Raw genomic sequence first — 17,649 nt, 5'->3', positions numbered from 1 at the left:
ATCTATCTATCTATCTATCTATCTATCTATCTATCTATCTATCTATCTATCTATTTTTGAGACAAGGTTTCTCTGTGAACCTTTGGCTGTCCATGAACTTGCTCTGTAGACCAGACTGGCCTTGAATTCACAGAGATCCACCTGCCTCTGCCTCCTGAGTGCTGGGGTTAAAGGTATGCACCACCATTGCCTGGCAATTGCTTGCATCTTTTTTATTTTTTTAATATTAGTTACAGTTTATTTACATTGTATCCCAGCTATAGCCCCCAATTGCTTGCATCTTCAGAGGAACATTTTGCTGATTGCCTGCTGAAAAGGATTCGAAGAAGATTGCAAGAACCCTAAACTACTGAAAGCTGCATAGGAACTCAATGCTAGAGCAGCGTCCGGTGAGCAGCCTGAGCTCTCTAACCACAGTGACGGAATCTCAGAAGGTGCTGGCGGAGTGTTACTGAGGGATGCACTGGACACAATCCTTGGCAAAGGTCACAGTGCAAGTTCAAAAGTTCAAATACTGTCAAGAGTTCCAAGTTTAAGTGGTCTCTCCAGGAGTTCTACAGCTGAGAAACCAGCCCCACGTGACACAGTGAAACAGGACAAAGGTATTAAATTTAGAACTTAAACAAGGGATTTTTATTTTTTAAATGAACATCATGACATATCCTCACTCTCTTCTCATTAAAAAAAAAAGAGACAGGCGTGGTGGTATATGCCTTTGATCCCAGCACCCAAGGAGGCAGATGGATCACTGTGAGTTCGAGGCCAGCCTGGTCTACAAAGTGAGTCCAGAACAGCCAAGGCTACACAGAGAAACCCTGTGGGGGGTGGTGAAGGAAAAGGTCTTTGGTAAGAAAGAAAGGGTTTAATGTTTCTTTCAAAGATGCAAGCAAGTTTCTAACATTCCAACCACTTAAGCAAGGAATGGGAGGGAAGTTCATTTTACAACGCACAGGGAAAGCCTGGATCTGTTTTTGTGTTGTTGCTGCTTGTTTGTGTTTTGAAAAGATATGGACCACCTCACAGATTTGCATGTCGTCCTTACGATGTAGTCACGCTAAATTCTTCATTGTTTCAATCCTGCTGGGATGAACACGGATAGGCTGCCCAAGTGACAAAAGTACTATTCATCTCTATTAAAAAAAAAAAAAAACCTGCTGAAATTTTCTGTCAAGTCTGCCTTCTTTTTTCTGTGCCGAGGACCGACTCGGAGCCTTACCCATGTACACAGATGCTCCACCGTTGAGCTGCATGCCTTTAGTGAGATGCAAGATGCATCCTCAGCAGCTGTCTTGCTGCCCAGTGGAGGATCCTCCAGAATTCCAGGCTTGCCACTGCTCACCTGACCATGAGAAAGTTTAAAAATTGCCATGTTACTACTATATTGCATGTGTGAGAGCATACTGTTAATTAAAACACTGCTAATCAGGGAGCTGGGAAGACGGTTTAGTGATTAAGAGCGTTGGCCCTTCTTCCAGAGGACCCAGATTTTGATGCCAGCCTGGTCTACAGAGACAGTTCCAGGACAACCAGGGCTGTTACACAGAGAAACCCTGTCTGGGGTCAGGGGGAGAGAGAAAAGAAGGAAGGAAGGAAGGAAGGAAGGAAGGAAGGAAGGAAGGAAGGAAGGAAGGAAGGAAGGAAGGAAGAAGGGAGGGAGGGAGGAAGGAGAAAGAAAGAAAGAAAGGAAGAAAGAAAGAAAGAAAGAAAGAAAGAAAGAAAGAAAGAAAGAAAGAAAGAAAAAGAGGGAGGAAGGTGGCTGAAACAGTATGCCTACCCCAGTGTTTTCTTCACAATTCGACCTTAATATTACTTCCAGGGGAAAATGGAGTTTATGTCCTTTTCCCGCTGAACTCAGGTAAACATTTGTAGCTGTGTCAACCAGCAGAATTTGGGTAACAATATTATGAAAAGTTTCAGGCTAGATGATAAAAGTGCTAAGTGTTTCATGTTGGTCTCTTGGGGCACTCAGTGTAGAAACTCCCTTGGATACCCTTAGGAAGCCCAAATTAGCCTGCCGTTCGGATGGTGCCCTCGCGAAAGGCCACTGTCATCTGCGGGAGTAAGTGTGAGGATGTATTCAGTCACGCCAGCCCTCAGGTGTGTCCTCATGAGCAATCTGGCCTTTGTGCCTTCCCCTGGAGCTTCTTCTGCATCGCAGAGTAAAGACAGAGAGCATCCCATTGTCTCCTATCTGAACTCCTGACTCACAAAATCTGAAAGCGTAATAAAATAATTGTTTTGTGCCACTGAGTCTCAAGATGGTTCATTGTAACTGAAATAGAAATGTCACAAGCCGTATTAGTGTCGTTTGCAGGATCTGTAACTTCCCAGGATAGAACCTGAGCTGGTTCTGGTGCTGTGCTACACACTCAGGCTGAGAGCAATCTAGGGGAGGGAAAGGGTTCATCTCCCGAGGCCGCGGGCCACCACCGAGGGAAGGCAGGCCAGGAACTCAAGTAGGATCTTGAAGCAGAAACCATGGAGGAGCACTGCTTGCTGGCTGGCTCCTGGGCTCACACTTAGCTTTCTACAGCTCAGGCCCCCCTGCCTGGGGCCAGTGCTGCCCACAGTGGGCTGGCTCCTCGTGCACCGATTAATAATCGAGATGATCCCCTACAGACCATCCCCCACAGGCCATTCTGATGGAGGTAATCACTCAATCCAGGCTTCTCTCACAGGTTGTGCCAAGGTGACAGCCAGGCTAAACGGAAGAGAACCATGTGATGCTCACTATTGTCAACTGGACAGAGTGACTTACTTTGTGTGCCTGGCCCTTTAAAGGATCCCCAGTTGACCCTGAAGGGGATCTAAAATTCCAGCAGGGGCTGAGAGAGAAGGGTAGGGTCAGAGGAGACAGTTGGCTCAGGAGGAAAGAAGATTGGGTGGGGCGGAAGAGGAGAAAAGGGACTGAGCAGAGTGAAAAGAGGAGACAGTTGAAAGTGAATTGGGCTAGCAGAGGGAGAGGACCGTTGGTGACAGCTGAGCCAGGAGAAGCTGAGCCGAGCAGACAGCCTAGAACAGCTGCAGTTTGGAAATGCTAGTACTGGGAAAACTGGGAGAAGGTACCGCTTAAGCACGATGTTGGAGGCCCAAGGGTGGAGGGTAGGGATAAATACTTGAAAGGGCTGGGTGGAAACTGGGAGGAGGGCCAGTTAGCAGTTAAGAGAACTGCTTACAGTTTGTAAGAAAAGGAGACAACATTACAAAAACAACATCTAAAAACATTAAACACACAGACACATAGAGGCACGCTCGCGTGCGCGCGCGCACGCACACACACACACACACACACACACACACACACACACCTTACAGTCCTCTGCTGTCTGGCTTCGGATGTGTGACCAGCTGCCTCGCTCCTGTCCATGACTTCTCTGTCGTGCTGAACTCTACCTTGAACTGTGAGCTAAAATAAACTCTGTCTTCCTTCAGTTGTGTTGCTCAGGGTGCTTTGTCACAGCAATGAGATAAGTAACTAACAGAAACCATGAAATCGACATGTTCAAAGCTATTTGTCAAACGTGCAATAAGAACAGGCCTGGAGGTAGAGTTCCGTAATACAGTGCTTGCCTGGCTGAACAAGACCGTCGTTTTGCCCGCTAGAGAGGAGTGCGATGTGAAAGAATTGCCATTCGCAGACTGTGTCTTTTTATTGGGTTTAGCCTTTTGTCTTCCAGAATTCTTTTCCCCCAAAGTTCTGTCCTCAGCTGTTTCATTTTTTGCTTCTTTTTGAATGTAGTGTCTCTTGAACCCCAGTGTAGCTGAGCTTTCTAGTGGATCCCTATAATTACGCCAAACTTCATTGGTCTCAAGACAAGCCCACTGTCTTCCTTGTAATCTGAACCTTCTGAGGGAACAGAAAAAACAATAATACCAACTGTTAAAATTTGGTGAGGGGTTGGGCTGGTGGTGCATGCCTTTAATCCAGAAGAGGCAGTGGATCTGAGTTTGAGGTCAGCCTGTTCTACAGAGTGAGTACCAGGACATGCAGGGCTAGAGAGAGAAACCCTGTCTCAAAAACCACAACAAAAACACCTCAGTGGATCTGGTGAAGAAAAAACCAAAGTGCTTCTTTGTATGATCCTTACAACTCCCTTGTACATTTGAAATTATTTAAAAATTAAAAAGTTGCTGGTTGTGGGAGTGCAAATCTTTAATCCCAGCACTCAGGAGCCAGAGGCAGGTGCATCTCTGTGTGTTCCAGGTCAGTCTGGTGTTCATAGAGAATTCCAGACCAGCCATGGATGCATAGTGAGATTCGGTCTCAAAAGGAGGAGAAGGAGGAAGAAGAAGGATCGAAGAAAAGGAAAGGAAAGAAAAGAAGAAAGAAAAAAGAAAGAAAGAAAGGAAGGAAGGAAGGAAAGAAAGAAAGAATGAAGGGAAAAAGAAAGAAAAGAAAAGAAAGAAGGAAAGAAAGAAAGAAAAAGAAAAAAACGCATACAAGAGACAATGACTAGAAATAATAATCAGAATAATCTTTCATTCCAATTTCCTTGGCTTTTCTCTCAAAGCAATCAGTACTATTTAAGCTTTCTTTGTGTTTTCCGGAGTGGATTTCTTTTTTGTCTTTCCAATATCCAGTTCTCTTGAGAGTTTCCTCTGGAGACCTACTCTTCTCCTTGGGAGAATCTCACACTGGGACGTGGTGTTGGAGCTCAGTGCAATCCATTCCATGACTCCACAGATGGAAATATAACACAGATAAAGGTAGCAGTGGATAGATGCTCAACCAAGGGGCAGAGGGCTCCTGCCATTCTTAAAGGAAGCTTTCTGGCTCATGTAGGTTTTATCTGTCATCCTAGCATCTCTGAGGCAGAGGCGGGAAGATTTCTGTAAATTTGAGGTCAACCTGATCTTTATGAGAAGTTCCAGGGGCTGCAGAGATGGTTCAGCAGTTAAGGGCATTTGTTGCTCTTGCAGAGGACACAAGCTCAACTCCCAGCACCTACACGGTGGTTCACAACTGTGATAGCTCCAGTTCCACGGGATATGCCAGGCACACATGAAGTACACATAAATTCATATAGGTAGACACTTACACATATTCAATGATAGATAGATAGATAGATAGATAGATAGATAGATAGATAGATAGATAGACAGACAGACAGACAGATAGACAGAAGTGCACATAGTAAGACCATGAAGGGAAAAGTCCTAATTGATATTGTAGGTTGCTTACATTTTTTATTAGAAGAGAATGTGTGAATTTCATATGTATATGTATATACACAAAGTCAACATTTTTATTCTTTCCCTCTTTTCCTTCCTCCCTCCCTCTCCTATTTCTCTAATTCTCACTCTGGCTCAAAATATGATCCCTCAAATCAAAACATTATATAAAAATAGGATAATATAAAATAAAATCCTGAGCAGTAGAACCTTTTATTTGTATTTTTTTCAAACTCTGTTCAACCATGGTTTTACAACAGATGGCTTCCTCTTTTTCTCCCTCTTCTCCAATTGTTTCCTTGCCATCTGCGTTCGTCCTTTGGGAATGGCATGCCCACAGTGTGCCATTTCTACAGTAGACTCTCTCTTCTTCAGCTTGTTTTCTTCCTCCTTGTGAAGTCCCAAGGGAGTGATCGAATGCTCTGTAACTTTTCTTTCTGTCCCTTTTCTTTTTCGTAAATGAAACCTTTGGGCGTGTTTTAATGTGTCTTCTCAGCCAGCATGAAAGGAGGGCCTAAAGGCACCAACCACGGAAGGCGTCTTTTCCTGCTTTTTTATTCACACATAGCACAACTCCAGCTCTTGAAACTTTTCCTTCTTTTTGCTCCAGGAAAAGGATAGATATGCTCATACTTGTATCAAACCAGCCTGTGAGTGGAACCTGGAGCCATCTGCTTTGGGGCGTGGCATTGCTTGCCGTGTGTGTGTGTGTGTGTGTGTGTGTGTGTGTGTGTGTGTGTTGTATCTCATCCAGACAGATGTGCCTGCTCCAGTCTAGCGGCTGTGAAAATACCTGACATCGATTGTTTTCCATCTTCATTCTTCTCTACTTTGCTTGGATTGCTGACCCCCTGGCTCAGCAAAAGTCCCAAACAAACGGAAAATGAACCACATCTTCTCTCTTTCTGTGTTCTCAGGATCCGTGTTGCCCGCTTTGGGATTGGCATGCCCACCAGGGATTTCCCCTTGATTCCACTGTAGACTCTTGCCTCCTCAACTTGCTTTCTTCCCCTTGTTAAGTCTCGAGAGACTGATCTAATGCTCTGTAACCATCCCTCCTCTTTTTTTTTCTTTTTGTCCCCTTTCTTTTTAGTAAATGAAGCCTTTAGACCTGTTTTAGTATTTCCTCTTGCCAGCATCTCCACTGGCAGGTTGAGGCCCTTGTACGGTATCAAGTGATCACCGCTAAATCCCGTCCTTACCGGTATTTGCTCCTTGGAGGTGAAAAAATAAATGTTTTATAAAGCTCAAATTGGCCTTATCAAACAAAACATCTGCTAGATCAGTGAATGACTGGTGACAGCAGGGGACAGCAATGCTGGCCTCTCCAATAGAAGTCACTGCAGTTAATGGAAGCTATTATGGGAAAATTCTGGCAAGAAGTTTTCTTTTTCTTTTTTTTTCTCCTCCAGACAGCTAAAAAAATTTTAAAGAAAAAAATGTATTCAGTTGCTAGGGTAACCTGTGGTTTCAAAACTACCGTAACAAAAGCCAGATATCACATATCAAACTACCAAATTGTTAATTTGACTGGTATTTTAAAATAACTACTTGAAAGAGATGTTTTCGCCTTATCTTGCCTTGTAGAGCAATGGAAAGTAGGGATTGCAGAGCAAATGAAGAAGAGGAAGAAAAAGGATTTGGTAGATTTCTTTGAGAAATATTTTTTATCTTATTAAATATTTTTTGGGCACAAAAATCTGCCCATGTTTCAAACACAAGGGCATTCAAGGATTATTTAATTATGAAGAGTTACTGCTTTCAATGTTTCTGCCCCAGTTTCAGCCCTGACTGGGTTTTAAGTGACTGGTGTTCTGTGAAGCAGGTAAAAATCCTGTTGCTTATGGGAGTCATGCATGCTCCGACACGCCTAGGGATGATGAGGTTTTCCTGTGTCTCGCTTTTTCGTCATTTGACTGAAGGGAAATATAATAAAGCCAGTACAGCATAGACATTATCATTAGAAGTATCGAAAATCAAATTCTTTTTCTATTCGTTTCTAAATTGCGCTAACCTTTGAGCCTTGGATTCTTCATTTTAAAAATGAATATCAGGACCAATGGCTCATGTCAACAAATAAACTGCAAGGAAAAAGTGAGTGACTCAATGTTAAAAAAAGAAAGGGAGGAAGAGAGAGATTGGGGACATAGAGATGAAAACTGACTTAAAAGGCAATTAAAGCCAGCCTTGGTTGCATAGTTATTTAATCTCAGCCCTTGGAAAGCAGAGGCAGGCAGATCTCTGCTCATAAAAAGTTCCAAGACAGCCAGGGCTGCATAGGGAGACCCTGTCTCAATAAATAAATAAATAAATAAATAAATAAATAAATAAATAAATAACAAAACAACAAAACCAGAAACCCCAAAGGACTCAATTAGCTGTTATGTAAGACTCTCTTGACCTAACAAAAACAATTATAAAACATCACTTAGAGGAGTCCAAGGGATACTTGAACATTGATTAAATGTCTTATACTACAAGGGATGATTTCAAATGTGTTTAAATAAGACCACAACATGGTATCGTAAGTTTCTAAAACAGCTCTTTACAGGTAGACAATCAACAGTCCCCTTAGATTTGATTTAAAACGAAGCAAGAGGAGCAGGAACCAGAGAAACAAGAGTGGTCCTGAGATGAGAACTGTTGATTCTGGGTGCTGGACAGCATTTCTCCACTGTTCAACGTGTATTTGACACTTCATCTAGCAATGGTTTAAAGAGAAAGATCGGGCTAGAGAGAGGAGGCCTCACCATGGTTAAGAGCAGACATTGGCTTTTCCCGAAGAATCATGAGCCCACATCAGGTGGCTCACGACCATGTACCTCTCTTTTCCTCGGGTACCTGTACCTCTGTATACACACACTAATACACACAATTAAAAAATAACGTTTTAAATGAGAGATAAATCAGTTATGCTCAATGTTAAGATAGTGTGGGGGGGAAAAACGAGGTGCCATGCACAAAGCACACACCAGAAGGCCAGAGAGCTACAGGGAGAGACCCTGTCTCAAAAAAGAAAAAAATCAAATACAAGCAAACAAAACAACAACATGGGATATGATAATTGCTCAGCAAATGTTAGCCATTGTTCCTAGAAACAAGACCCCCAGTCTCCATCTGCGGAAGGCAAGCAGGGTAGCATTCCCGTGTAACTCCCAAGGGTCTACAAGGCTAACCTGTGCTAAATAAGTGAGTTTAAGCCTAGTGTGAAATACATGGTGAGGCCTTACTTCAAAACAAAACAAGGACTGGAAAGAGGGCTCAAGGCATAGAAGCAGTCACAGTTCCCAGCTTTCACAGTGGGTGGTTCGCCACCTCTGGCCTCCTCGGGATCCCCGAACATGCTTACCGACGACATACACCTGATTAAAAAAAATAATACTATCTTAAAAAACGAAAACAAGCCAGACACGGTAGCGCTCCCCTTTAGTCCCACCACTCTGGGAAGCAGAGGTAGGCAGCTCTCAGAGGCTGCTGGAGTTAAAGGCCCACTTGGTCGCCAGAGACAGCCAGGACAAAGAGAAGGATCGGGTCTCAAAATAAATACAATCATCATCGTCATCATCATCTAAACCAAAGCAAAACCCAAACCAACAAACAAAACCAGACAGACAGCAACAACAAAACATCCCTAGACTCCATGGAGCATTGACTCCTTCCAAACAGGCATCACCAGCTGCTAGCTGATTCCAGGCTGTTGCTCACCTCTCTGGCCCCACTGTGACTGCTGTGACTCTCAGTGTTTTAGCTCTGAATGGTACTTCCAAACAGGGCAAGACTTTTCTTTTCTTTCCTTTTTAATTTTAGCTTAATTCTCAGTAAGCACGGAGGCATGGCCACGACTTTCTCTGCCTGGTTTTATTTAGCCTTTATAACAATCCCTCAAAACTGAAATTCTTAGCAGCATGTTGGAGAACAGACATCTGACAACTGTTTCCACCTGGCCAGGATCAAAGCTTTAAGTGGCGAGCCTTAATGTGTACTCATCCTGAGACTTCCAAGGGCCTTGTGCCACCTTGTCCTAGCTGAAAACAACCGTAACTCAGAAAAGGTTAAGTTAACGTTGGCAGTCTAAAACCATATATATCCATCTGCCCTGTGAGAGGCGGTGCTGGTGTGTCCCTGTGGTATAAAAGATCTGCACCCACGGTAAAGGAGCCAGCCACAGGCTTGAAAGTAGCTTGGGCCTGCAAAGGGGAGGCTCAGAAGGGAGTAATAGAAAGTCTGTCAGGACTGAACTGACATTTGTGTTTAATTTCCCCCTTGTTGCAAATGCTATCCAACGCGTAAGGAAAGAAGAAAGCAAAGAGAGGTGTCTTATATGAGGAGTGCCCAGCTCCAGAAATGAAAAACAGCTAGCTGCCACCCCACACTCTAGCCCGCCCCCCCCCCCGCCCCGAATTCAAGCCTTGGTTAGAATGTAATCTAGCGGTTACACCAACACCCTAAACTTGCGAGTGAGGAGCGGGCTTGAGAATTCTGCTTAAAGAAAGCCAGACAACCAACCTCCTGCGAGATGGGCGTCCGGTTATAACTGAACCGGAAAAACAAATTCCCTGCCGCCGAGCTGCCAAGAGAAGTGCTCGTCTCCCAGACTCGGGGGTCAGCCTCAGGGCTTCACCCCACAGCCTCCTGGAAGATTCCCAGCTAACCCTTTCCCTGCCGGGCCCAGAGGCAGTAAGAAGCTCACGCCAGCCTTGGCCGAAGAGGACTGTCCGCGTCTTGAGGCGGATCCCCGGTCTTCTGACAGTCTCAGCACTTAGATCCTCTTAACCGGAAAACAATAGCTACTTAAGAAGCGTGAACAACCCGCGCTCTTCGCGCCCAACTACAGCACACCCTCTTCTCTCCAAATCCAGGGCAGGTCCGGGCAGAACAGGAAGCCCGAGGCGCACCCCCGCGTGGAGAGCGTGGGGCAGCCGGCCTCCACGACCCCTCCTCACTGCCGCACATCTGGAGGGCGGGGGCTAGGCAGTGCCGAGCGCTGGCTTCTGTAGCTTGGAAGTTTAGGATTGTCCCCTGTACCATGTGAGGCTGTGGGCCGAGGCGTAGCCCCTCCGGTGGATAGGAGCAGGCCCCTCGACTCCTCAGAGGGTGGAGATTCTCGGCTTCCCTCCCCGCTGCTGCCCCCGGGTCGGAGAAAAGATGTGGAATTAGGATCGAGTGAGAAATTCCGTGTGCTCTGTAATTACGCACACCCTGAAATTTGTCAGCGTTCGACTTGAGTTACTTGGTGCTGCCAGGGCTGGGGCCCTGCGTACTGATGAAACGCAGCCTCTGTTTACCTAAACAACAAATGGGAGAGATCAGCAACGTTCGCTTGATCACAGTTGACAATTGAGGGGCAAGGCAACCCACATGAAACCGAGCCTAGGGAAGGCATGCCAGACGGGTGGTGGGCTCCTGCAGGGGCAGAACGGGGTGGCGCTGGGCGGGGGCGGGGGTGCTGGAGCCGCGGTGGAGGAAACTGAGGACCAGCACGTGGAGGAGAGGCCCAGCCTGTACCGCCACGGGCCACCCTGCTAGAGACTCCCAGGTTTTGAGAGACCTAAGCGTCCCGGACTGAAATCGCAGGGATGTTTCCGGAGCTCTGAGCCTGCCTCTCGGTGTTGGTGTTGTTTACCTGCCTTAAGGCCACCCTGCTCGGCTGACGGCTGCCTGGGAACAAGGATGGACGTCCCTGGCATGGGCTTGGTGAGTGTGTCCTTGTTAGCCAGTGTCTCTTTTGCTTGCGGTCCTAGGAAAGAGTGAAGGCACGTGCCTGAAGCGTGTGCCTGAAGGTTCCCTCTACCCCTGTGTCATTCAACACTCCAGGGAGAGACTCAAGAGGCTCTCTGAGGGCATGGGGGTAACACCAATGGGTAGTGAAACGGAAGGCTGGAGCACCAGGGTTGGGCTCTAGAGTGGCTGAAATCCAGAAAGCATGGGGTGCCCGAGTCCTCACGGCCCACACAGCCTCTTGGAGTTGCAGGGCCTTAAGAAGAGATTCCAGACTGGAGAGGACTGAAGGAACTACTCAGAGAAGAACCCAGCAGGGTGTCATCTGGAGAAATAAGGTCAGAGGAGAGGCACTGGAAAGTGTGTGCATGGGTGTGTGTGTGTGTGTGTGTGTGTGTGTGTGTGTGTGTGTTGGGCACAGGGTGTTTGGGAGAGGATGTGATCTATTTAGGTGGTTTTCCAAATCCTGGGCTCACGTGCAACGCTGGCTGCAAAAGACAAATGCACAGTTTCCCGGCTCTTCCCCTCTTCCTTCTCCACACCACACTTAGACAAAAGCGGAAGAATTTGTTCTAGACACTCCTGGACAAACCAAGATGGAGCTCTTTCCTGCCAGACTAAGGTAGGGGACATAGCCTGCTCAGAGTCTAGGGACAGGAGCTATGGATCTGGGAAGAGGATCTGGGGGATCAGGAGGAGAAAAAAAGGGAAAGAGAGAGAGCAAGAGAGGGTGGGGAAGAGGGGAGAGAAGAAGGAGAAGGGGAGGAGGCAGCAGGGGCAGAGTTAGACCTGGATGTGAGCTGTTTTGTGGTAGTCACGTTATCAGATTTAGAATCTTTCCAGCCCCTAGCCTCCTCCTCCATGGTCCAGCTGAAGGTATACCAGAAGGAGGAATCCTCCTTTGGGATGGGTGACGTGTCTCTGTCCTCTCCTTACAGGTTCTTGGGGGAAGGGAGGGGAGGACGACAAAAAAACCTGGAAGAAATTTCCTTGGGAGAAGCCCATGGGTGTGTGCAGCAAGCAGACAACCTCAAACAGATTTTGGCACGAGGAAGGGGAGGGCAGCTTTGATGGCTGCAGCTCTGCTGTAATTTTGTCTTCCCTGTGTAGATCAGCTGGAAGAGTCAGCCCTAAGGAGAATTCCCCTCCCTGCTCAGCAGCGCCTTCCTCCCAGAGTCCTGCTCGCTGCTCCTCCCCAATCTGGCCTGAAATTTCAAGGGCTAATGGTGTGTGTTCCTGCAGTAATTAGGGGGCCATTCGGCAATCCAACACTTGTTAAACAAATACGTCAGCCAGTCATCCCCTCGGGGAAAGGCTGAGGAAGGGAAGCGGCTGGGACCCCTGCTGGGGGGTCCTCTGCTAGCGGAGTGGCATCCCAGTAACCCTCCTCTGCTGTGTCTGGCCTTAGGCTTCTCCACTCTTCCCTAGACCAAAGAGATACAGGCAAAGAACATGCATCTCGCCACCCACTGGACAAGCTGGGGAACCCGTGTCTCGGCTTGAAAAGTTGTCCAAGTCACTGGTGGCTCTAAGCCGAGCCGAGCAAGATCTGGACATAAAGGATGCGGAGCCATCTTTCCCCACCTCTGTCTTTTACCCTCTTAAATCGGCCGTATAAATCATTCCCATTTTTTAAGGTACATTGATCAATCTATCTAATGGCTTGTAATGGGCTCCTAGTCGCCATCGGCAGAAGCCTGTGGGCTCACACTTGAGTAGGGAAGGTTCTCAATGACGGCTCAGTCCACCTTAAACCCCAGGCTGGTCAGGCCTGCTGTGGTGCCCAGGAGAAGGAGTGTTGCTAAGGGTAGTTGTTATCCATGCTCCTGTCCCCAAAGTTAACTCCCGAATTAGCATGTCAGTGAAAAGTACAGCACAGTTGATGGTTCTGAACCAAAACACATTTTTGTCACTATCAGAAACCTGGATTTCTGTTCCCTGCATTTACATTTTCAGGAAAACACTTGGCTAGTCACAAACCAATATGCTCTTGGTCTAAGATTTTTCTTTACTCATTTTTGACAATAATGATATGAAATCGTTTGAAGGAGGTCGTTAAAGGAAGGAAAGGGGGACCTCTCCCATGACAGCTCCGGAGCTAGGCTTCTTCTGAACCCTGGATGAAGGAGGAAAGAGTTGGCAATTGGAAACTTCCTGTAAAGCTGCCCAGGAAGTGGGTGAACTGGGGAACAGAGCATGCCGACCAGAAGGGGACTCATGGCCAGAACCCTCTGGCTTGTGGCCTTTCTTGTTGTCAGGTTAAGATGCAGGTGAGAAGATCTTACAGGCGCTCCAGGGATGGTTCTGGCCACAGTTATCTGAGGCAACACATGTATCATTTGGGAAGAACTTCTCTTAAAAGGAAGAAAACTGACGCTGGCTCCTGTTGTCTTTTGCTTAGGGTTGGGACTCCTCCTTAGAGGTTGGTGAGGGAGGGAGGAAAGAACAGGCCCAAGCCCCTCCCCCCCAATAGTTTCCTAGCGATGCAGTAAACAAACTTATGATGCTTGTTGAATAATCTCCCAATAATTGCAGTCATTAAAATCATCACCTTCCTTCCTTTGACATACCAGTGTCTCCTTTAATTGTTAATGCATTTTTGGCTCAGATAAACAGATCAAGGCGAGCTTAGACTATAAGGTCCAGTTGCACCTAGCAGCAGACAACTGGTTGTACAGCAAAGGCCTGGGCTGCTCTCAACAGACCAGGGACTTTCAGTTCAGCCTGGAGACCTTCCAGAGGCCGGAGTTTGTGGCTCCTCCTAGCCCCTCCAAATAAGAGTGCCACCTTTGGGAGGGGTTGGGGGGAAGAAAGAGGAAAGTCTCCTTGGCCTATTGATTCTTCTTGGCTTTTTTTATCTGTAGGGGTTTGGGCTAAAAGGAGGAAGGGTGTCATAAAACGAGCGTTAAGTAAAAAGCTCCACAGAAACCGTGGGAGACTTCCTCAATTTTCAATTAATTTTCTTGATCCATTTGAACTCAAGCCCGGAGCTTTTAGAGGCATAAATATATATTAACCATAAAAGGCTCACCTAATCAAAGGCCGTATTTCATTTTCACTCACATGGACAAACTCCAACCGAGGAGAGGATTCACCGGACTCAACAGGCGCTAAAGACTGCATTGGGCTTCCTCCCCCCCCCCCCCCCCCCCCCCCCCCCGCCCCCGCCAAGCCCAACCCCACACCCTTGCCTTTTTTTTTTTTTTTTTTTAAACTGAAGTTGTTATGTTTCTCCCCAACTCCCACCCGGTGCTGACCTGATAATCACGGCCTGGTGTACCTCATGCAAATGAAAAGCATAATTAATTGCACAAATGATTCAAAACGGGAGCCTCTGTGGTTTAGCAAATAAATAAATAAAGGCAGGTGGGAGGACAGGGCAGACAAATGCTTTTCTGGGCGCCCCCCCCTTACCCCCGCCCCCGCCCCGCAGCCTGGTTCTAGTGGCCCGGGCTGCCACTGAAACCAGCCCCACCAATTTGAGAGCCCTTCGGTTCCTCCCCTCCCACCGCCCCCCTTCCCGCCCATAGCCGGAGCCTCTCAGCCGCACCGCACCCCACCTCGGTGACGGAGGCCCGGCGCTAACCTGGAGGAGCCCCGGCAGCTAGCTACCTAAAGCTTCTTACTCAGCTGCGGCGCGGAGGAGTTCAGGAAATAGCTGTTCCTGGCCTCGGCACCCTGCTTCGTGCACCAGCGAGAGAGCATCTCATCTGAGGCGTAGCCGCCCCGGATCAGGGATGAGTTCTCGAGGTGAAATTGTTTCCCCAGCTTTGCCTCTTAGACACTGCAAACTTGAGCAGTTGCTCAGATCAAAGCCCTTCGGAGAGGCGAGATGAGAGAAACAATATTTGTTCAAAGGAAGTGGACTCTTCCCTTTAATGACTCCATCCTTCTTTATTAGGATTCATATTGAATTTATTTTTTGCAAAAAAAAAATCATGTTGATTTAACCATCGTATTTACGATGTAAATATATGCCAAGATGAAAACGTCACGGATCAATTGTAAAGGACCCGGATACATAATTTTAAAAAATCAGTTTCAGTGTATATGAGGTTCTCACCCCACTTTCTCTGCTCAGTCAGATTTGTTTATGCAGAATCGACATTTAATAGTGCTAATTGCACTCCAGTTAAATTGCCCTGATTGCAGAAAGGGAAGCAATTTTCGCGCTCTCTGTCTGGGTTTGGAAGAAATTGTTTTATATTCACCTCTTTATAAAGAAGTGGAGATAAGGCACCCGGGCCTTTGCACAAATTGCACTTAGGGGCTGACTGGCAGCATTCAGGCGCTATAATAGAGCATTATTTGGCCGTTTTGAATAATGTAAAGCGTTTGCTGAAAGCTATTCTCCTGAAAATTGCTTTAACTTTTAAAAGGGTGATGATTCACTCCAAACCAGGCCTTTGTTGCATTGTCATTATTTCCCCAAATGTTTTAACAGTCAGCTCAACACTTTAGCATAACACATTGATCTTTGTTTAAAAACTAGATTTTTTTTTTTTTTAGAAGATGAAAAAAAAAAATTGTCTGACGGGGGGGGGGGGGGTGGAAACTGGACTTTTCCCCCCGAAAGATTTCCTTTGAGCCCCACGTTAGAGTTGGACTGGCGCGGACTGTTTTGTCTGTGGTCCTCCGGAAGGTTCCCCTAACTTTTATTGTGCCGAGGCCGCGCGTGTCTGGGAATCCGCGGGTGCCCGGGGCCGGAGCCCGGCGGCTGGGGCTGCGTGGAGGGGCGGCGGGGGGGAGGGCCGAGCCGGGGCGAGGAGCCGGGGTGCGGCGAGCGCCGTCTCCGTGGTGGGCTGGAAAATGTCACGGGTGCCAGGCGGCGTCCGCGACTGTCTTATTTATGACTCGGTCGGTTTCCCTGGAGGGACGCTGGGCTGGGGCGGGGAGGTCGCCGGGGACCCTCTGCCCTTCCCCTGGGGGGGGGGGGGCTGCGCCGGGCGAGTAGAGACGCCTCGCTGCCACTCAGCGATCGCCGGGCCGCCGCGGGGAGCCAGAAGTCACCTGTTGGGAGCGGCTCCCGGGTCCCCCCGCTGGGCCTTCTCGCCGGGTCCCGCGGCCTGGCCCCCACCCCCACCCTTCCCGAGTGTCCTCCGGTCCCCTCCCCCGGGGACCGAGGCCGCTGGCCTCGGAGCTGCGCGGCTCGGCCCTGTCCCCTCTCTCTCTCCACCGCTCTCCCCCTGCCTCCGCCACCTTAAAGTTGTTCTGTTTGTCTAAGGCCTCCTGAGCAAAGACCTCCCGGTGGAAGGCGACCCAGGGGTCCTCCCCGTCCAGAAGGCAGAGGGTGCGCGCAGGCCCGGGCTCTCCGGGCGGGAGAGGAGCTGCCGGGGACTTACTTTCGGGCCTAGGGGTCTCGCGAAGGGACGGGCGCTCGCTTGTCCTTCCTCCACACACTGCCTTCGGCGCCCGGGCCTCTGGGGTCGGTGGTTACGGTTTTCCCTGGAGAGCAGGATGTGGTTTGGAGGGGGAAAGGTGCTGCACGTTCTAGAACCCGGGTCTGCCCGAGCGGCTCTGGCGTCGCTGGTTCGAAAGCAGCCTCCGGCTCCCCTGAAAGGAGGGGAGAGCGGAGCCCCGAAGGACGGGGGACACTCCGGCGGCGGACGGCTCTTCCGCACCGAGGTCCAGAGCCGGGTGGAGGCCTCCAGCCTGCGGGACGCGGGGGCGCCCACGTGAGGCCCGGCTCCCGCGGACCCCGCGGGGAAGGTGCAGGCCCGGGGAGAGGCCGCGCGGGTCTCGGCGGGGTGCCTGCGGGGGCGGGGCGGGGCGGGGGCGCTCGTCCCCGCACTGGGCCCTGGCGGTCCGCGGGGAGACAGGTTGGGGCTGGAGCGTCCCCCTCAGAGAGCCGACCTGCGGGCCTCCCCCGGGTCCAACAGGCAGCGGTGCGGGGGCCGCGGCCTGGGCGGGCGGGGGCGGGGCGGCGCCGCGCGCGGGTTCCCGTCCCCAAAGTTGTTTCACTGTGGCGACGGGCGGCCCCGGCGGCGCGGCGCGGGCTGCGGCCCCCCACCCACCCCGCGCGGCCCCCGGGGCAGAGGCCGCGGCGACAATTAGGAAGTCACTCGGGCCGCTGGGAGGGGGCGGCGGGTCTGCGGGTGTCGACCCGCCGGGGTGGTGGGGTGGGGGAGGCCCGGCGGTCCTCGGCGCCCTCCGCCCCGCGGGACCCCCCCACCCCCCGCCGCTCCGAGCGAGCGTCGAGACCGAACGCGGCGGGGGGGAGAAACGGGGGGGGGGGGCGGGGGGGGGGGGACGCGACCACGACCGCGGCGGAGGTCCACGGCGAGGGTGACGGCCCCGAGCCGGCCCGGGCGTCCCCGCCTCTGCTGCTCCTGCCCCACGGGTGGGGGGCTCGGACGGCGGCCCCCGGGGGCGGGGGGCCCGGCCCCCGCGGCGCCCCGGCCCGGCTCGGGGTGCGTGAGTGTGTGTAAAGCTTTAATTGCGCTGTAATTCCTCCCGTCCCCAGCCCGCCCCCCGCCCCCGCCCGCAGACCTGACTGGCACGCGCCGGGCGCCCCGGCCCGGGCCCCTCGGCGCGTCTGATTGGCTGCGGGGCCGCTGCCGTCGGCCGGGCCCGCGCCCTCATTGGGCGGGAGGCGCAGCCAGCGCCACTTCAAAGCGGCCGCTCGCCGCACTTAGGCTGAGTTTGGCCGGCGGGAGCCCGGAGTCCGCTCGGCGCGAGCGAGCGAGCGAGCGCGGGACGCGGGAGCCGAGCGCGCGGGAGCCGAGCCGCGCCGCGCCGCGCCGCGCCGCGCCAGCAGCC

The 17,649-nt window shown here is 50.3% G+C and overlaps 1 protein-coding gene across 1 annotated transcript in view; it reads left to right on the top strand.

Annotated features, from left to right (window-relative positions):
• The first annotated feature begins 2,022 nt into the window (after positions 1-2,022).
• Positions 2,023-17,649, top strand: part of LOC129671653 (collagen alpha-1(I) chain-like) — a 20,497-nt gene continuing 4,870 nt past the window's right edge. Inside the window, exons 1-6 of the mRNA XM_055600749.1 lie at positions 2,023-2,097; positions 9,960-10,146; positions 10,914-11,033; positions 15,533-15,747; positions 16,245-17,304; positions 17,354-17,632. Of these exons, the coding sequence (XP_055456724.1) occupies positions 2,023-2,097; positions 9,960-10,146; positions 10,914-11,033; positions 15,533-15,747; positions 16,245-17,304; positions 17,354-17,632 (1,936 nt within the window). The remainder of the gene's footprint in view (positions 2,098-9,959; positions 10,147-10,913; positions 11,034-15,532; positions 15,748-16,244; positions 17,305-17,353; positions 17,633-17,649) is intronic.

The sequence above is a fragment of the Psammomys obesus genome, unplaced genomic scaffold, assembly GCF_907164565.1.
Source record: "Psammomys obesus unplaced genomic scaffold, mPsaObe1.curated_primary_1811, whole genome shotgun sequence".
In the NCBI taxonomy this organism is placed as follows: Eukaryota; Metazoa; Chordata; class Mammalia; order Rodentia; family Muridae; genus Psammomys; species Psammomys obesus.
This window is presented reverse-complemented; position numbering and strand designations above follow the sequence as displayed.